The sequence below is a fragment of the Salvelinus fontinalis genome, chromosome 3 (assembly GCF_029448725.1).
Source record: "Salvelinus fontinalis isolate EN_2023a chromosome 3, ASM2944872v1, whole genome shotgun sequence".
NCBI classification, from domain to species: Eukaryota; Metazoa; Chordata; class Actinopteri; order Salmoniformes; family Salmonidae; genus Salvelinus; species Salvelinus fontinalis.
This window is the reverse complement of record NC_074667.1, coordinates 33,951,403-33,969,598: the sequence shown is the minus strand read 5'-3', so window position 1 is coordinate 33,969,598 and position 18,196 is coordinate 33,951,403. Positions and strand designations below refer to the sequence as shown.

The window sequence follows — 18,196 nt, the reverse complement described above, 5'->3', positions numbered from 1 at the left end:
GGTATTGGCCAGGTGATGAGCGCTGCCTGGTTTCCTCCAGACGTGATGCTTGGCTTTCAGGCCAAAGAGTTCAATCTTGGTTTCATCAGACCAGAAAATCTTGTTTCTCATGGTCTAAGAGTCCTTTAGGTACCTTTTGGCAAACTCCTTTCACTGAGTAGTGGCTTCCGTAAAGGCCAGATTGGTGGAGTGCTGCAGACATGGTTGTCCTTCTGGAAGGTTCTTCCATCTCCAAAGAGGAACTCTGGCACTCTGTCAGAGTGACCATCGGGTTCTCGGTCACCTCCCTGACCAAGGTCCTTCTCCTCCGATTGCTCAGTTAGGCCTTGTGGCCAGCTCTAGGAAGAGTCTTGGTGGTTCCAAACTTTTTCCATTTAAGAATGATGGAGGCCACTGTGTTTTTTGGGGACCTTCAATGCTGCAGACATGTTTTGGTACCCTTCCCCAGATCTGTGCCTCGACACAATCCTGTCTCGGAGCTCTACGGACAATTCCTTCTACTTCATGGCTTGGTTTTTGCTCTGACATGCACTGCCAACGGTGGGACCTTACATAGACAGGTGTGTGTCTTTCCAAATCATGGCCAACAAATTGAATTTACCACAGGTGGACTCCAATCAAGTTGTAGAAACGTCTCAAGAATGATCAATAGAAACAGGATGCACCTGAGCTCAATTTGGAGTCTCATAGCAAAGGGTCAATGCAAATAAGGTGTTTCTGTTTTCATTTTTTATAAATATGCAAAAATGTCTAAAAACCTGTTTCACTTTGTCGTTTTGGGGTATTATGTATAGATTAATGAGGGGGAAAAAGTATTTATTACATTTTAATATAAGGCTGTACCGTAAAAAAAAAAGGGAAATGGGAAGGTGTCTGAATACATTCCCGAATGCACTGTACATAGGGCAGCGGTCTCTAAGGTGCAGGGTTGAGTTCCGGGTGGTAGCCGGGTAGTAACAGTGACTGAAGTTCAGGGCAGGGTACTGGGCGGTGGCGAGCTAGTGGTGACTATTTAACAGTCTGATGGCCTGGAGATATAAGCTGTTTATCAGGCCGTGTCTGGACTTGACAGTTTATGCAGCTTTAATATTCAGATCGTAGAGTTCTGATCATGGAATTCCGAATGCGTCATGCATCTACAACTACATTTAAATGTGTCTCCGTGTCCACAGTGTGTCCGGATTCCCTTTTCCCGCACTATATTCAAATGCCAGTATGCATTCTGCAAATGGTGGAATAGGCAAAATATGATAATAACAAAACAACAACTGATGGCAGTAGCTAACTACTATAGCTAACTAGCCAGCTAACCTATGTAGCTAGCCAGCACGCTAGCAAGCAACACTAAAGGGATTGCAAACGGGTTAGCATAAATACATTATTTTTCTATTAGATAGCTGGCTAGCATTTATGAGGCCAGCAAACACGTGCCTCACACGTTATAATGAAAAGTTTTCTGGAGACTTGTGGGAGGAGGGCTGATGACATCACCCACTGTTACCGCTTTCGGTAGCCCGACTGGAGAAATTTTCCCACAATGCATCCCTGACCACCTCCTGAAATGGTCAGCCAGATCTGAACACAATCAGACCACAAAGCGACTTTTGTGCGTCTAGACCCGTCTTTTCAGTGCAATCTTCATATTCTGATAGCAGAAGTCGCATGTAAGTGTCAAGTTTAGACACGACCTCAGTCTCTCGGTCCCAGCTTCGATGCACCTGTTCTGTCTCCGCCTACTAGATGGTAGCGGGGTGATGAGGCCCTGGCTCGTCGGGTGGCTGAGGTCCTTGATGATCTTCTTGGACTTCCTGTGACACCGGGTGCTGTAGATGTCCTGGAGGGCAGGTAGTGTGCCCCTGGTGATGCATTGGCCTTACCGCACCACCCTCTGGAGAGCCCTGCGGTTGCGGACGGTGCAATTGCCATAAAAGGTGGTGATACAGCCCGACGGGAGGGCCAAGACAAATTTCTTCAGCTTCCTGAGGTTGAAGAGGCTTCTCTCCAGGTGTTACAAAGAGCTGGGCCCGGTTGGGCCATAGCGATGGAACTTAGGCTTATGATGCATCTTTCCTACAAAGGCCGGAGATGTAACGTTTCCCAAAACACCACGCAGAGAGAACGGTCACTAAGTGCATCGTTGGAGCATGTGTTATACATGATAAAATCGAAAGAAAGGGAGCACTGCTCTCGGGTCAGCTTTCTCCATTCAAATCTTTCCTTAACATTAGAATTATTTCACAATACTGACGAAGGATCAGCTTCTCGAGCGATATTACCACATACGGCTGCAAATATTGAGGTGGCTTATTACAGTATAATGCTTACCCAATGAAATACACTAACTCATGAAAATATATATTTCACATCATGAAATATATTGAGACAAATTACAGACAATAACCTACAAGTAGCAATATAGAACTCAATTGATTGAACATGAAATGTGATTGAAATAGGCCTATAGCCCACGGTTTATATTTTAATGCAGTCATCTCGGTTTTCATTTCATGTTTGTATCTATTGCAAAGACATTGGCGACTTTGTATTTGTAGTCAACTGTGTTCTGAAGTTATCGGCAGTCACATAGAGACGGATAAACCATGTAATTCTATGTTTAGCGGGGATTTTCAGTGTATAAAGTGACGCGGGAAGGCAAAAAAGCATTGAACGACGCACTTAGCTGTTCTACGAGTGGTCTGAGGCAAGCATTATTTTACGAGCGTTTTCAAGTGCAGCGTTAATAATGATGCATTTGGGAAACAGCTCAGGGATTTATCGATGTTCTTACAAGGTTCTAACAATGAACTTAGCCTTGAAGATGCTTTTGGGAAACAAGCCCTGATATTCTGTGCAAGCCTTTCTCAGGATTTTGTACCTTTTGCCGTTTAAATAAACAGAAGTAGGGAAATGTACATTTTTGCCGAGTGAGCGATTTCCCTCCCAAATCACTTGGCCAATGCCACTGTGTTGTACGTTCACCGCACGTCAGGAAGTCTCTACCTGCTTTGGGTACCTGGGAGGAAGCCAATAGACCAGGGTTACCCAAACTCGGTCCTCGGGTCCCCAAGGGCTGCACGTTTTAGTTTTAGCCCTAGCACTACACATCGGATTTAAATAAAAACATAATCATCAAGCTTTGATCACATGAATCAGCTGTGTAGTGTTAGAGCAAAAACCAACATGTGTACCCCAAGGACTGAGGACTGAGTCCCAAAGACTGCGTTTGGGAAATGCTACAATAGACCAAGAAGACAACAACAGGATAGAAGCCATTCCCTTTGCTCAGGATATTTTCACCTGGCAGGTGGCAAGAGGAGGAACTGAAGAGTAGGCTTTAGGAGAAGCAGTGAAAAAAACAAGCACACCTGTGCTGCTGGCGCAAACAGCTCCACCTCTGTTCTCCTGCTATCACAATCCCTCCATCCCCAGGGGAAGGTGTGGCAAGGGAACGAGACAAAGGGAGGAGAGAAAGACAGAGGAAGGGTGAGATTAAGAGGAAGGCTTCAGACAGCTTCACCGTTTGGTAAAGGTTTAATCTCACCAGTACAATATTTATAAACTGGATTGATATGGGGAGGGAAATAAAGGGGTTGTTCGCACATTATTCTACAACTAGGTGGTTGTTTTAGTTGCCCATTCTTTCAAAATAAAAGACTGGGAGCAACACACACAACAGAGGCTTCCAGTTACAATGCAGCACAGCCCTAACATTTACCTTGAATATATACCACAAAGACAATGGTTACGGGAAACAAGGCACCATTAGGTAAACGTCATATCCATCATTGTCTTACTTATTGCATTATAGTCTCTCCCAACCAACCAATCAACAATGTAATTTCTGTACATTGACCAACCTCATTTGCACTATTAGCTGTCCTTTGAGCATTTGCACTTGAGCAATAGGCTTGCTATTAGCTACAGTATCTTTGGAAAAGAAGACAATGTCAATAGAATGTGTTTGCTTGTTGAAAAAGGATTTGACATATCCTTAGTTGTGTGGTTCATGATAACTTTCAGGCCTGGGCACGTATCTACCACTAAGGCACCGGCATCTTCAGGTTAAGCAAACATTATACATCAGACCATTTAACTTTGGTTAACCATTGTACTAGAGCAGGAAATTCCCGTTTTCTTGACATAGTAACAATGTTGTAACCATATACAATGTTGCTTAGATGTTAGCCCATCATTATGTACTTGACATTACAACAATGTCTTTGGTCATTGGTCACATGGTCAATGCAGTCTCGAAATGAGAATATCGGGAAGTATTGGTCTTGACCAATGAATAAGTGACAGATCAACTACCAAACAATGTTAATAATCGGTCAGATCAGAAACTCCTCCCATAGGAACCTTCAGAGGAAAGACTTTGCCCAGTGGCGAAATCCACAATGCTCATCTACAAAGCACCTCTGCCAAACACACACACACACACACACACACACACACACACACACACACACACACACACACACACACACACACACACACACACACACACACACAAGTGAAGTCGGAATAGGGCCCTGTATCTCTTTTAATCCTTTTTCCCCCCCCCCCCCCCCCCCCACTTCCATCCACAGGGCCCATCAACGCCATTCCTCCCTTCTATTTATAGGATACGACTGTCCCCTCGTCCGCTTCACTGCAAAAGCAAAGACATGGGGGTGTATCTCAATCATCAACAGTGGCTACCTCTCCTTGTCTCCTCTCCTTTATCTGCACTGATCCCAACCAGAATGAATAGGGATGAAAGCAATGGCGGATTCCTATCAGGAACCATAATAAACAAACCCTGCATAGAAGCCCATGGTTATTGATTTATGGGGAAAGGGCAGATTGAGCTATCTGATTCAGAAGCCTACAGTTTGACCGTGTCCTGCTTTGTTGTTTGATTGATTGTGTGTGTGTGTGTGTGTGTGTGTGTGTGTATACAGTATGAGAGAGAGAGATGGCATTTAGAAGAGAGCAAGAGAGGTAACAAATGCTGTAAATGTTGTGTATTCCAACATGTAGCATGAGCTTGTATATTTACATCTAACCCCTCTCACCTTTCACCATGGTAATGTGGCCCTCAGGCAAAGCCTTTGTGTGACCTCACCAGTCAGGAAGTATCAGATGGCAAAATCAACAGGAACAGAAATTGTCTGGTAATATCACTGACGATTGCAGAAACGCTTCTGCAGTTTAGGTTTTGGTCACTCATTTGGCAAAATGCAGTAATAATATCTTTGACCACATTTCAATATTAACAGGGGCAGTTCAGCTGGAGGGGTCATCTTGTGGACAGAACCGGAAGTGCAACATGAAGTTTAATACCTTATCAAACAGACAGAACGAATGTGTGACAATTTACACACACATACTAAAATGAAATTAAAACCATTCAACAGAAAGTAACAGGGGAGAGAGTGAAAGAGAGATGCAGAAGAGAGAGAGAGCGGACAGAGGGAGGTAGGGAGACTAGGGAGAGCTCCATTGTGGGGATTTTGTGAGGCTCAGATTGTCTTCTTCTCTGGGAAAGTGGAAACTCAACACTCCTCTCCAGAGGTCTGGTTACCAGGTGAGAGAGGAAGAAAGAAAGGAAAAACAGAGCGAGAGAGAGAGGAGGGAGGGAGGAGCAAAGAGGTGTGGAGAGGGCTGGGAGATGAGGGAAGAGAACGAATGAGATTTGGACATGAGTTAGAGAGGTGGAAAGAGATACAAAGAAAGAGAGAGGGGAACGGAGAAAGGGGAAGATGTAGAGCCGTACATACAGATAAGAAAATAAAGAGTGAGAAAAAGGGAGGTTTTGTTTAAAGTCCCAGAGGACTAACATAGCTGGGGGTAACTGTTCCACAAAATCACAGAATAGGATGCTTTGTGTTGTATTCCAAAATGTGTCATTTTAGGAAATTCTCCTGTATCGGATACACAAATCTGTATTTGCCATCTTATTATAATAATAAGCTACATCTAAATAAAATGTGTACAACCATACATTTTGAGTCATGATCTCGCCGGAGGGGATGGCTGCTGTTTTACGGCTCCTGATCACCAGCTGTTCCGGACGACTGTGTGATTACGTCTCCGTAGCCGATGTAAGACTTTTATACAGGTTAACATTCGCAAGGTCGCAGGGCCACAGGACGCGTACTCTGACCGTGCGCTGAATCAGCTTCACTGACATTTTCAACCTCTCCCTGACCCAGTCTGTAATACCTACAGACCACCATAGTCCCTGTGTCCAACAACGCCAAGGTAACCTGCCTATATGACTACTGCCCAGTAGCAGTCACATATGTAGCCATGAAATGCTTTGGACCTAAGGACCTATCATGGTCAAAACACACCAACAGAGTCGTGAAGAGGGCACGACAACACCTATTCCTCAGGAGGCTGAAAAGATTTGTCGTGGAACCTCAAATCCTCAAAAAATGATACAGCTGCACCATCGAGAGCATCCTGATTGGTTGCATTTGCTCGGCATCCGACTGCAAGGTGCTACAGAGTGTAGTGCGTACGGCCCAGTACATCACTGAGGCCAAGCTTTCTGCCATCCAGGACCTCTATACCAGGCAGTGTCAGAGGAAGGCCCTAAACATTGTCATAGACTCGAGCCACCCAAGTCTAGACTGTTATCTCTGCTACTGCAAGCAGTACCGGAGCGCCAAGTCTGGGACCAAAAGGCGCCTTAACAGCTTCTACCCCTGAGCCATAAGACAGCAGAACAGTTGATCAATTGGCTACCCAGACTATTTGCATTGACCCCCTTATTTTTTGCACTGACTCTCTTTCACAGGCTTGATATACATGCACTGGACTCTAACCACACACTCACACATACTAGACTGACACGCCAACACACACACACACACACACACATTCCTTCACAGACGCTGCTGCTACTCTGTTCATTTTTTACGCATAGTCACTTTACCCCTACCTACATGTGCATATTACCTCAACTAAACCGTACCCCTGAATATTGACTTGGTATCGGTACACCTTGTATATAGCCTTTTTATTGTTATTTTAGTCTGTTACTATTTTTTCTCTAGTTTATTTAGCAAATGTTTCTTAATTACTTTTGAAAAACTCTGCATTGTTGGTTAAGGGCTCGTCAGTAAGCTTTTCATGGTAAGGAATACCTGTTGTATTCAGTGCATGTGGAAAATACAATTTGATCTGATTTAATGGTTATCAATGGTTATGTTTCATTCATTTAAATGACCTTTCAACAGATTATGCCTTTAGTAATTGTTCTTGTAGTACAGTATGTTTCCATTCGTCAAAACAGACGTCTCCCTTGTTTCTTTCTTGTCCCATGACTCCACCTCGTGGCCAACACCAGCCGTTACACTGTTCTCTCCCTAAAAAAGGGTGCTTACACAATCTGGTAAACACACATCTTACAGGTTGAATGAATTAATGGCATTGCTGAAGCACTGCTGCACCTCATCAAATTAATTTGAAAATGCACATACAGTATATTTATTTATTTATTTTTGACATTTTTATTTCATACAACTACACACTTTATCCTGGACGCCAGTTGTTAACAAAATACACAATAATACACTATTTGATTTCTATCTAACAAAGATCAATCACCAATTCCTTTAAATTTTCACATATTTCACAAATGTTTATGCCACACGTGCTTTTGGTGTTTCTAGAGGAAACAATCCAAAACACTACAACATTTTACTTTAAAACATGATACAAGTATCAACCTGACATATTAATACAATTAAGAGTTGAGTAATACACTGTATCCTATATGACTGCATATCTAATTATTGACTGTGAAAAACATTTCTGATCAGAGCGGTCTTCTCAGTTTATATAAATAAAATTAAAGCTATATATTTTTTAAGTGCCTTTCAAAACAACCAAAGACACAAAAAATAAAGGACATATTTGTGTACATAAAACTGTAAGTTCTAGTTATTTTACAACCTGTGACTTTCACTGCTTTAGATTTTTGTACTTGATTTGAATGTAAACGTACGAGTACTTCTTCTGATCACCTTGTTTGTGAAGCAGGGGTTGGAACCAAAATGATTTTCCAATGGTTTTGTTCTGAATAGAATCCACATTTTTGGGGCGTCCGTTCCACTATTCCGACCAGCAAAATCAAGTTTGAACCGGTTCGAACCCCAAAAAAGCACCTGGTTATATAGTTCCTTTCTGTTCTTTTATTTCGACATCAAATTACTTCACCAATCAGTGTGGATAGAGCAGCTTGCAATGGAGCGGACAAGCTATTTCATCTTTATAGGAAAGTCGTTAAAAGCAAATTGTCTTTTGCCGTAACAGCATGGTTTAATCATAATGAAAGACAAACACACACACTGTGCACTGTGCTGTCAGTCACTATGGACAAGTGTAGGAGGCCTGGCTTGAAGGGCATCTTGTCATGACATGCATTATCTGAATTAGGCCCACAGAATTATACCTACGCAGGAGGTATAATTATACCTACGCAGGGGAACTTTGAATGTCTTTGAACTTCAGAGAGTTGGCTTAATGTTGGACCAGAAATAACATTAGCTAACAAGCTTGTGTGTGTAGAGCAGCACTAGAATTAAAAACACGTCTTATCTTTTGTAGTTAATTAATCCAATGTGAAACGGTATAACTATAGTATCCTTAACCAGCATTGAAAAAGTTAATCCATTCTTCTCTAATAAAATAAATCTCTCTCCCTACTTTTGAATCACGCTTATAACGTCGTAAGTAGGCTACAGTAACCTATGCTTTGGTTGTGAAGTGGCAGGTAGCCTAAACACACACACAAACTGGCAAGATTTTCAGCTGGCAGGCAGACACAGGAATACGTTTCTGAGTAACAGAGTGAGGGCTTTGCATAGGCGCTTTGTTGCAATTTTTGTAGAAATAGGAAAAAAATGCTCGGAACAAAGAAGAATGTTATTAACCGGTTCCCATGCTTTTCAGATAATGGTTCTGTTCCGGAACAGTATAGATCACTTTCGTTCCTGGTTCTGATTCTGTTCCTCAAATAATTAGTCGGAAGTTTACATACACGTTAGCCAAATACATTTGAACTCAGTTTTTCACAAATCTTGACATTTAATCCTAGTACAAATTCCCTGTCTTATGTCAGTTAGGATCACCACTTTATTTTAAGAATGTGAAATGTCAGAATAATAGTAGAGAGAATGATTTATTTCAGCTTTTATTTCTTTCATCACATTCCCAGGGGGTCAGAAGTTTACATACACTCAATTTGTATTTGGTAGCATTGCCTTTAAATTGTTTAACTTGGGTCAAACGTTTTGGGTAGCCTTCCACAAGCTCCCACAATACGTTGTGTGAATTTTGGCCCATTCCTCCTGACAGAGCTGGTGTAACTGAGTCAGGTTTGTAGGCCTCCTTGCTTGCACACGCTTTTTCAGTTCTGCCCACAAATTTTCTATGGGATTGAGGTCAGGGCTTTGTGATGGCCACCATTTGCGACCAAGCTTGAACTTCCTGACTGATGTCTTGAGATTTTGCTTCAATATATCCACATAATTTTCCTCCCTCATGATGCCATCTATTTTGTGACATGTACCAGTCCCTCCTGCAGCAAAGCACCCCCACAGCATGTGTATTTGACAGTGAGTGTGTGAGTGCGTGGATGTCTTCCCCATTCCCATCTTAATTATATTTCCAGACTGGAGTGTGGACCTGAGCACAGCAGGTTACGATAGAGAGAAATAGAAATAGGGAGAGAAAGAGAGAAAGATTGTTTGTCTGCCTGCCTGTGTGTGTGGTCATCACTCACTCCTAAAAAGCTGAATTTGGTGGGAAACTAGTGCTTCTCATGGTTCAACAAAAGTGGGGAATATGCTTTCCCTTAAAAGCCAAGGAGTGCACAGTACATCAACTGTATAACTACACACTAAAATCAACCATTTGGTTAGTTGAGACACATCATTGGGGTTCAACCTGCTTCCTTTTGGTGGTACAGAGAAAGCACTATTGGCAGAGTTTTGCCATACTACTGCCAGTACTCTATGTGGCTCTATGCGGCTCTGTCCTGATGTTTTTAAACTTTTTCCATACTATACAGCTATACCATGACAATAAAGGCTTTTTAACTTACAGTAATCAACATTTGGGGGAGAGTCTGTTTGTGTGAGTATAGGCTTGGGCACAGCATGCACTCACACACACACACACACACACACACACACACACACACACACACACACACACACACACACACACACACACACACACACACACACACACACACACACACACACACACACACACACACACACGCTCAATGCCTGCCCCCATTATAAGCGTAGTCTGCCTTGTTGTGCATGACCAGTCTGTTGTCGACAAAGTAGAAGCTGTCCGATCTCGTCTCGTAGGGATGTTCCACCATCTGACAAACTGGAAGGGAACATTTATTATTCTGTATTTCACATGTCATTCCAATGTCTGGATAATGTATTTAAAAGGTGATGTGCATTTCCTTCAGTAAATGATTGCATTTCCACATACAGTTGAAGTCGGAAGTTTACATACACTTTGGAATTATGCCTGGGGTCATTGTCCATTTGGAAGACCCATTTGCGATCAAGCTTTAACTTCCTGACTGATGTCTTGAGATGTTGCTTCAATATATCCACAAAATTTTTCTCCCTCATGATGCCATCTATTTTGTGAAGTGCACCAGTCCCCCCTACAGCAAAGCACCCCCACAACATGATGCTGCCACCCCCATGCTTCACGGTTGGGATGGTGTTCTTCGGCTTGCAAGCCTCCCCCTTTTCCCTCCAAACATAACGATGGTCATTATGGCCAAACAATTCTATTTTTGTTTCATCAGACCAGAGGACATTTCTCCAAAAAGTACGATCTTTGTCCCCATGTGCAGTTGCAAACCGTAGTCTAGCTTTTTTATTGCGGTTTTGGAGCAGTGGCTTCTTCCTTGCTGAGCGGCCTTTCAGGTTATGTCGATATAGGACTCGTTTGACTGTGGATATAGATACTTTTGTACCTGTTTCCTCCAGCATCTTCACAAGGTCTTTTGCTGTTGTTCTGAGATTTATTTGCACTTTTCGCAGCAAAGTACGTTCATCTCTAGGAGACAGAATGCGTCTCCTTCCTGAGCGGTATGACGGCTGTGTGGTTCCATGGTGTTTATACTTGCATAGTATTGTTTGTACAGATGAACGTGGTACCTTCAGGCGTTTGGAAATTACTCCCAAGGATGAACCAGACTTGTGGAGGTCTACAATTTCTTTTCTGAGGTCTTGGCTGATTTCTTTTGATTTTCCCATGATGTCAAGCAAAGAGGCACTGAGTTTGAAGGTAGGCCTTGAAATACATCCACAGGTACACCTCCAATTGACTCAAATTATGTCAATTAGCCAATCAGAAGCTTCTAAAGTCATGACATCATTTTCTGGAATTTTCCAAATTGTTTAAAGGCACAGTCAACTTAATGTATGTAAACTTCTGACCCACTGGAATTGTGATACGGTGAATTATAAGTGAAATAATCTGTCTGTAAACAATTGTTGGAAAAACTACTTGTGTCATGCACAAAGTAGATGTCCTAACCGACTCTTGTTAACAAGAAATATGTGGAGTAGTTGAAAAACCAAGTTTTAACGACTCCAACCTAAGTGTATGTAAACTTCCGACTTCAACTTTAAATGTAATTTACACATTCTACTTATTTACTCCTACATTATTTAATTATGTAGCACTTTTCAAAAAAACATCAGTAACAAAGTGCTTAATTGACTAATGGTTGGGATGTAAAACTCACCCAAGCTCTCGGACAGCTGAGGGAACTCGTAGATGTGTTCGCAGGTATTGCGGCTGTTTGGGATACAGAAGCCGAAGTCAAAGTCAAAGCTCTTCAGGAGGTGATCCCTGAAGTAGTGCCTCTCAATCATCCTGAAACTGTTCAGAGGCCGGGTGCCAACTGTAAACTCCACTCTGACACACAGACAGAGAGAGAGACAGACAGACAGACCGACAGAGAGGGGGTAAACATGCAGTAGGTACTGTACGTGAGTAAACGTGTGTATAGAAAAACTATGCTGTCTGTCCTGTGCTGTATGTGTGTCCTACAAGAAACATGGTATAGAGGAGACGGACCCACTGGTTGCCCTCTAGGTTACAGAGAGCTGGTAGTCCCATCCAGCAAACTACCAGGTGTGAAACAGGGAAGGGACTCAGGGGTTATGCTAATTTGGTTAAGAGCAGACCTAACTCACTCTATTAAATTAATCAACTGAGGAACATTTTATATTTGGCTAGAAATTCGAAAGTAAGTTCTCAACAGAGAAAAATGTCCTCCTGTGTGCTACCTATATCGCCCCACTAGAATACCCATACTTTAATGAAGACAGCTTCTCTATCCTGGAGGGGGAAAATCAATAATTTCCAGGCCCAGGGACATGTCTGTGGCGACCTAAATGCCAGAACTGGACAAGAACCTGACACCCTCAGCACACAGAAAGACAAACACCTACCTGGAGGTGACAGCATTCCCTCCCCCATATGCCCCCTTAGGCATAACTACGACAACATAACCAACAAAAACGGGTCCCAACTCCTCAGCTGTGTTGCATGCTGGGTATGTACATAGTCAATTGTAGGCTTCGAGGGGACTCCTACGGTAGGTACACCTATAGCTCATCTCTTGGCAGTAGTACTGTAGACTACTTTATCACTGACCTCAACCCAGAGTCTCTCATAGCGTTCACAGTCAGTCCACTGACACCCGTATCAGATCATTGCAAAATCATAGACTACTTGAACAAAGCAATACTCAATCATGAGGCATCAAAGCCAAAGGAAAAACCTAAACAGTATATTTGACCTCTCAGCTTCCCTATCAAATCTAAAAATTTCAAACAGAAAACCGAAGAAAATTGACAAAAATGACAAATGGTTTGATGAAGAATGCAAAAACTTAAGAATGAAATAGAGAAACCTATCCAACCAAAAATATAGGGTGGGTTGCACCAACATGGATGAACTCTTAAACTGGGTTAAATCAAGGTTTATCTATTAATCATGTGGTACCAAATTTTAAACCTAGTTTTAAATTAAATCCTTCCTGTAATGTTACATTTAGTTTTCACTTTAAATCTAGATTAATTAAAATATATATATATATATCAACTTAGATTGGAGATTAATTCTAAACTGCCACTTGAGGTAGTTTAACTGACAAAATGGCAGACCAAAACAAGTTCCTCAGAGAATAATTAGAAACAGGTTGAATCCTGTTGAGTTTTATGATAATTAACTCATTATTAGCAGGGTATTTACATGCCCATTTTGTACAACAATTGAATTGGGGCTTATGATATGTCCAGCCTTGGTATGAATGATGATGTTATGCAACATGCTGTAACGGGCCTGATAACGGTAACATTGTAGTGAAGTAGCATTAACATTAGTTTTAACGTGCATTATAGGCATTGATATTTACCAGTTATTTATGCTTACTAAATATTGGTGGGTCAAGTTGTCCGTCGTTATCATAGGGGTTATGGAGAGAGGCAAACTGCTAGGGAATCATCTCGCATATCTTCTGGGTGATAGGATCAATTCCCTTGGACGGAGCACCCCCCCCCCCCCCCCCCCCATCCTTTTTGGCTTTCGCTTTTAGGTTTTTTCCAGCACGCTTTCATCCGATTTGGGTCCTCTTCTTTTTAATCCGCGTCGATCCATTATATTTGTCGCAAAAATGACCTAGGTATCTTCCTTCTTTTTGACAGTCGTGTTGTCTGACTTTTTATCCTCCAGTACGTTACTAAATTCCTCCATCAGCTCTGGCGATAGATATTTTTTTTGTAAGCGGAGACCTTTCAAGTTATTTGACGTGCCATGATCAGGTGGCTAGCAGAAAAATAATAAATGGCTAAATAACGTTAAGTAATGACAATAATGAATAATATCGTATGCTAGCTAGCTTGGTTTATAAACTTGCTAGCTACAGTAGCTAACAAACTAGTTTTCTTTCTAGTACTGGCAAATAACGGATTTTATTTCAAATCAGCCAACCCATGAGAACCTTTCACGATGGAGTTGCAGTAGTTCTAACGTTACATTGTTATTATTTTATCAAGGAACAGCAACTTTGTGGCCTCATTTGTCAAGAAGGCTAGCTACTTCGTTTCAACTCACGAAATACCCGATATATTGATGTAACATGTCACTAATCATAGTTTAATACCGGTAATCATAGATTTACTGATCCAGATTTTAAATGGAAGTGGTGCAACACATCTCTGATTAATTATAAACCTAGATTTGCTCTAATCCAAGGTTAATTTAAACCATGTTGGTGCAACCCACCCATAGAGACCCAGAAAACCTGAGCCTACGCCTTCACTATGGTGAATCACTAAAACAATACAGAAAAAGAAGGAACAGCACGTCAGAAATGAGCTCAATGTAATTGAAGAATCCATAGACTCTAACCACTTCTGGGAAAATACTAAACAAAGAACAACATGGAGAGTTATCTATCCAAAATTGAGATGTATGGGTAAACCACTTCTCTATAACAAAGAACAAACAGCAAAAACATATACATGATCAAATACAAATCTTATAATCAACTATTAAAAGACTACCAGAACCCACTGGATTCTCTAATTACATTGAATGAACTACAGGACAAAATATAAACCCTCCAACCCAAAAAGGCCTGTGGTGTTGATGGTATCCTCAATGAAATTATAAAATATACAGACCACAAATTTCAATTGGCTATACTTAAATTCTTTAACATCATCCTTAGCTCTAGCATCTTTCCCAATATTTGGAACCAAGGACTGATCACCCCAATCCACGAAAGTGGAGACAAATTTGACCCCAATAACTACCGTGGGATATGCGTCAACAGCAACCTTGGGAAAATCCTCTGCATTTTCATTAACAGCAGACTGGTACATTTCCTCAATGAAAACAATGTATTGAGCAAATGTCAAATTGGCTTTTTACTAAATTACCGTACGACAGACTACGTATTCACCCTACACACCCTAATTGACAAACAAACAAACCAAAACAAAGGAAAAGTCTTCTGATGCTTTGATGATTTCAAAAAAGCTTTTTACTCAATTTGGCATGAGGGTCTCCTATACAAATCAATGGAAAGTGGTGTTGGGGGAAAAACATACGACATTATCAAATCCATGTACACAAGCAGCTTAAGCCCCACTCCATTCAACATATATCAACGAATTGGCGAGAATCTGAAGTCAAATGTTTACTGTTTGCTCCCCAACCAAGGAGGGCCTACAGTAGTACCTAGATCTTCTGCACAGATTCTGTCAGACCTGGGCCCTGACAGTAAATCTCAGTAAGACAAAAATAAAAGTCTTCCAAAAAAAGGTCCAGTTGCCAGGACCACAAATACAAATTCCATCTAGACACCATTGCCGTAGAGCACACAAAAAACTATACCTCGGCCTAACATCAGCGCCAGAGGTAACTTCCACAAAGCTGTGAACGATCTGAGAGACAAGGCAAGAAGGGCCTTCTATGCCATCAAAAGGAACATAAAATTTGACATACCAATTAGGATCTGGCTAAAAATACTTGAATCAGTTATCGAACCCATTGCCCTTTATGGTTGTAAGGTCTGGGGTCCGCTCACCAATCAAGAATTCACTAAATGGGACAAACACCAAATTGAGACTCTGCATGCAGAATTCTGCAAAAATGTCCTCGGTGTACAACGTAAAACACCAAATAATACATGCATAGCAGAATTAGGCTGATACCCGCTAATTATCAAATTCCAAAAAAGGGACATTAAATTCTATAACCACCTAAAAGGAAGCAATTCCCAAACCTTCCATAACAAAGCCATCACCTACAGAGAGATTAACCTGGAGAAGAGTCCCCTAAGCAAGCTGGTCCTGGGGCTCTATACACAAACCCAAACAGACTGCAGGACAGCAACACAATTAGACCCAACCAAATCATGAGAAAACAAAAAGATAATTACTTGACATATTGGAAATTTAAAAAAAATTATTAAAGAAAAAAAAAGAGATAACTAGAATGCTATTTGGCCCTAAACAGAGAGTACACCATGGCAGAATACCTGACCATTGTGACTGATCCAAACTTAAGGAAAGCTTTGACTGTGTACAGACTCAGTGAGCATAGCCTTGCTATTGAGAAAGGCCACCGTAGGCAGACCTGGTCTCAAGAGAAGACAGGCTATGTGCACACTCCCCACAAAATTAGGTGGAAACTGAGCTGCACTTCCTAACCTCCTGCCAAATGTATGACCATATTAGAGACACATATTTCCATCAGATTACACAGACCCACAAAGAATTTGAAAACAAACTCCCATAATTATTTATTTTACCTTTATTTAACTAGGCAAGTAAGTTAAGAACAAATTTGTATTTACAATGACGGCCTACCGGGGAATAGTGAGTTAACTGCCTTGTTCAGGGGCAGAACAACATATTTTACCTTGTCAGCTTGGGAATTCGATCCAGCAACCTTTCGGTTACTGGCCCAATTCTCTAACCACTAGGCTACCTGCCGCCCCATTTTAGTGAAATACAACAGTGTGCCACCACAGCAGCAAGATTTGTGACCTGTTGCCACAAGAAAAGGGCAAAAGTGAAGAACAAACAGTATTGTAAATAAAACCCATATTTATGTTTATTTATCTTCCCTTTTGTACTTTAACTATTTGCACATAATATGACATTTGAAATGTATTTATTATTTTGGAACTTTTGTGAGTGTAATGTTTACTGCACATTTTTATTGTTTTTTTTCTTCATTTTGTTTATTATCTACTTCACTTGCTTTGACAATGTTAACATATGTTTCCCAAGCCAATAAAGCCCTTAAATTGAAATTGATTTGAAAGAGAGAGAGTTACGCACGTGGCTCCCACTGTCCTCAGTTGTAGGAATGCTGCTGTGAACTGGTAGCGTACGAAACGTCCAGCACTCATGTCTCCCTCTCCATTCTCCTCGTCTTCCTCTGAGGTCAACGACACAACACACACCATTTATTTTTACACCAATGGCACGGTGATGATTTCCAGTACATACAACAAACACAAACACATGATCATATTAGTCAGACATACTACAGTGGTAATACACAGACACACACACAAACTGAGAGAGAATATGGACTGTACCCGTATGAGGTGGTTTGGCGATTTCAAACAACACAGTCCCTGTCTCCAGGTCTCTGATTTTAAAGCGAATGAAATCTATGTTGAAGATGTTGTCCTCTGGTTTACACAGGTACCCTGGGATGGACATACAGGTTATGGGTGTTCAGTGGCTGTTTTACAAGATCTAGAGTGCAATAAAATGATCTATCTTCTGATCTATCCATCTATCATAGCGACTATGCAGGTAAATAGACAGACATTCGTGTGCCAGTTTTATTCAACGCCACACTCAATGCTCAACGCCACACTCAATTACTCAATGCCACACTCAATTACTCAATGCCACACTCAATTGCTCAATGCCACACTCAATTACTCAATGCCACTGTATATAAATGCATCGTTCAGAAAATAGATATAGCCTACCTCGTGTAGCAACCCGCAATCCTAGGACCTCTTCAGGGGTGATGTGGCCAACTTGTGTCCGCAGATCGTCTTCTGTGACGGGCCTACTATCAACCTGGCTTCGGCGAGACTTGAGTCTCTTCAGAACCCCTCCACTTGGCTTGCGCTCCCGCGCAGGAGCCGCGGAACTGTGTCCGGCGCTTGAGACATTCTCAGCAGCAACAGGCGGGTCGATGCGGGCTTTAGCTCCGCTCATAATTCCCAGATATGATGACAACCTTGTCTATCTGTCTCTGTCTCCCTCTCTCTACCTTAAAGTAATAAGATGGCGTCGTAGTTGTCGACTGACGAACCTCCGCATCTCGTTGATGGGTCAAGCACTTGTTTTTTAGGCACATGCTGTACAGTTGCTATGACAACTGATCAGAGCGCAAGTGCAGGTGAAAGAGGGACTTTCAAAGGAATAACACTAGGTGGCATGATGTGCACCACACCAGGCATTGGTTACACAGGCTTGCTTAACCGCGCACTCAGACTTTTATGCGCAAAGGTCTTTTGGAGAGATTGCGCCAAAATTGATTTACGCATGCGGTGGCCAAAGGCACTGAACCATGGCGCCTACAGGTGTTGTTTTTAACCCTCACT

At 41.8% G+C, this 18,196-nt stretch overlaps 1 protein-coding gene across 1 annotated transcript; it reads right to left on the bottom strand.

Annotated features, from left to right (window-relative positions):
- Positions 1–7,474: 7,474 nt before the first annotated feature.
- On the bottom strand, positions 7,475–17,961 carry LOC129845021 (protein unc-119 homolog B-like). The gene is made up of 5 exons (XM_055913110.1): positions 17,573–17,961; positions 17,168–17,281; positions 16,905–17,004; positions 11,786–11,958; positions 7,475–10,398 (listed from the first exon to the last, which is right to left on the bottom strand). Exons 1-5 carry the CDS (start codon positions 17,805–17,807, stop codon positions 10,283–10,285), a joined length of 738 nt encoding a protein of 245 aa, XP_055769085.1. The 5' UTR covers positions 17,808–17,961; the 3' UTR covers positions 7,475–10,282.
- Positions 17,962–18,196: the final 235 nt, after the last annotated feature.

Coding starts and splice junctions, on each gene's coding strand:
- LOC129845021 (XM_055913110.1), bottom strand. CDS start 17,807: ATGAGCGGAGCTAAAGCCCGCATCGACCCGCCTGTTGCTGCTGAGAAT. Junction 17,282..17,572: donor ATTGCGGGTTGCTACACGAG/GTAGGCTATATC, acceptor TGTCCATCCCAG/GGTACCTGTGTAAACCAGAG. Junction 17,005..17,167: donor CGCCAAACCACCTCATACGG/GTACAGTCCATA, acceptor CGTTGACCTCAG/AGGAAGACGAGGAGAATGGA.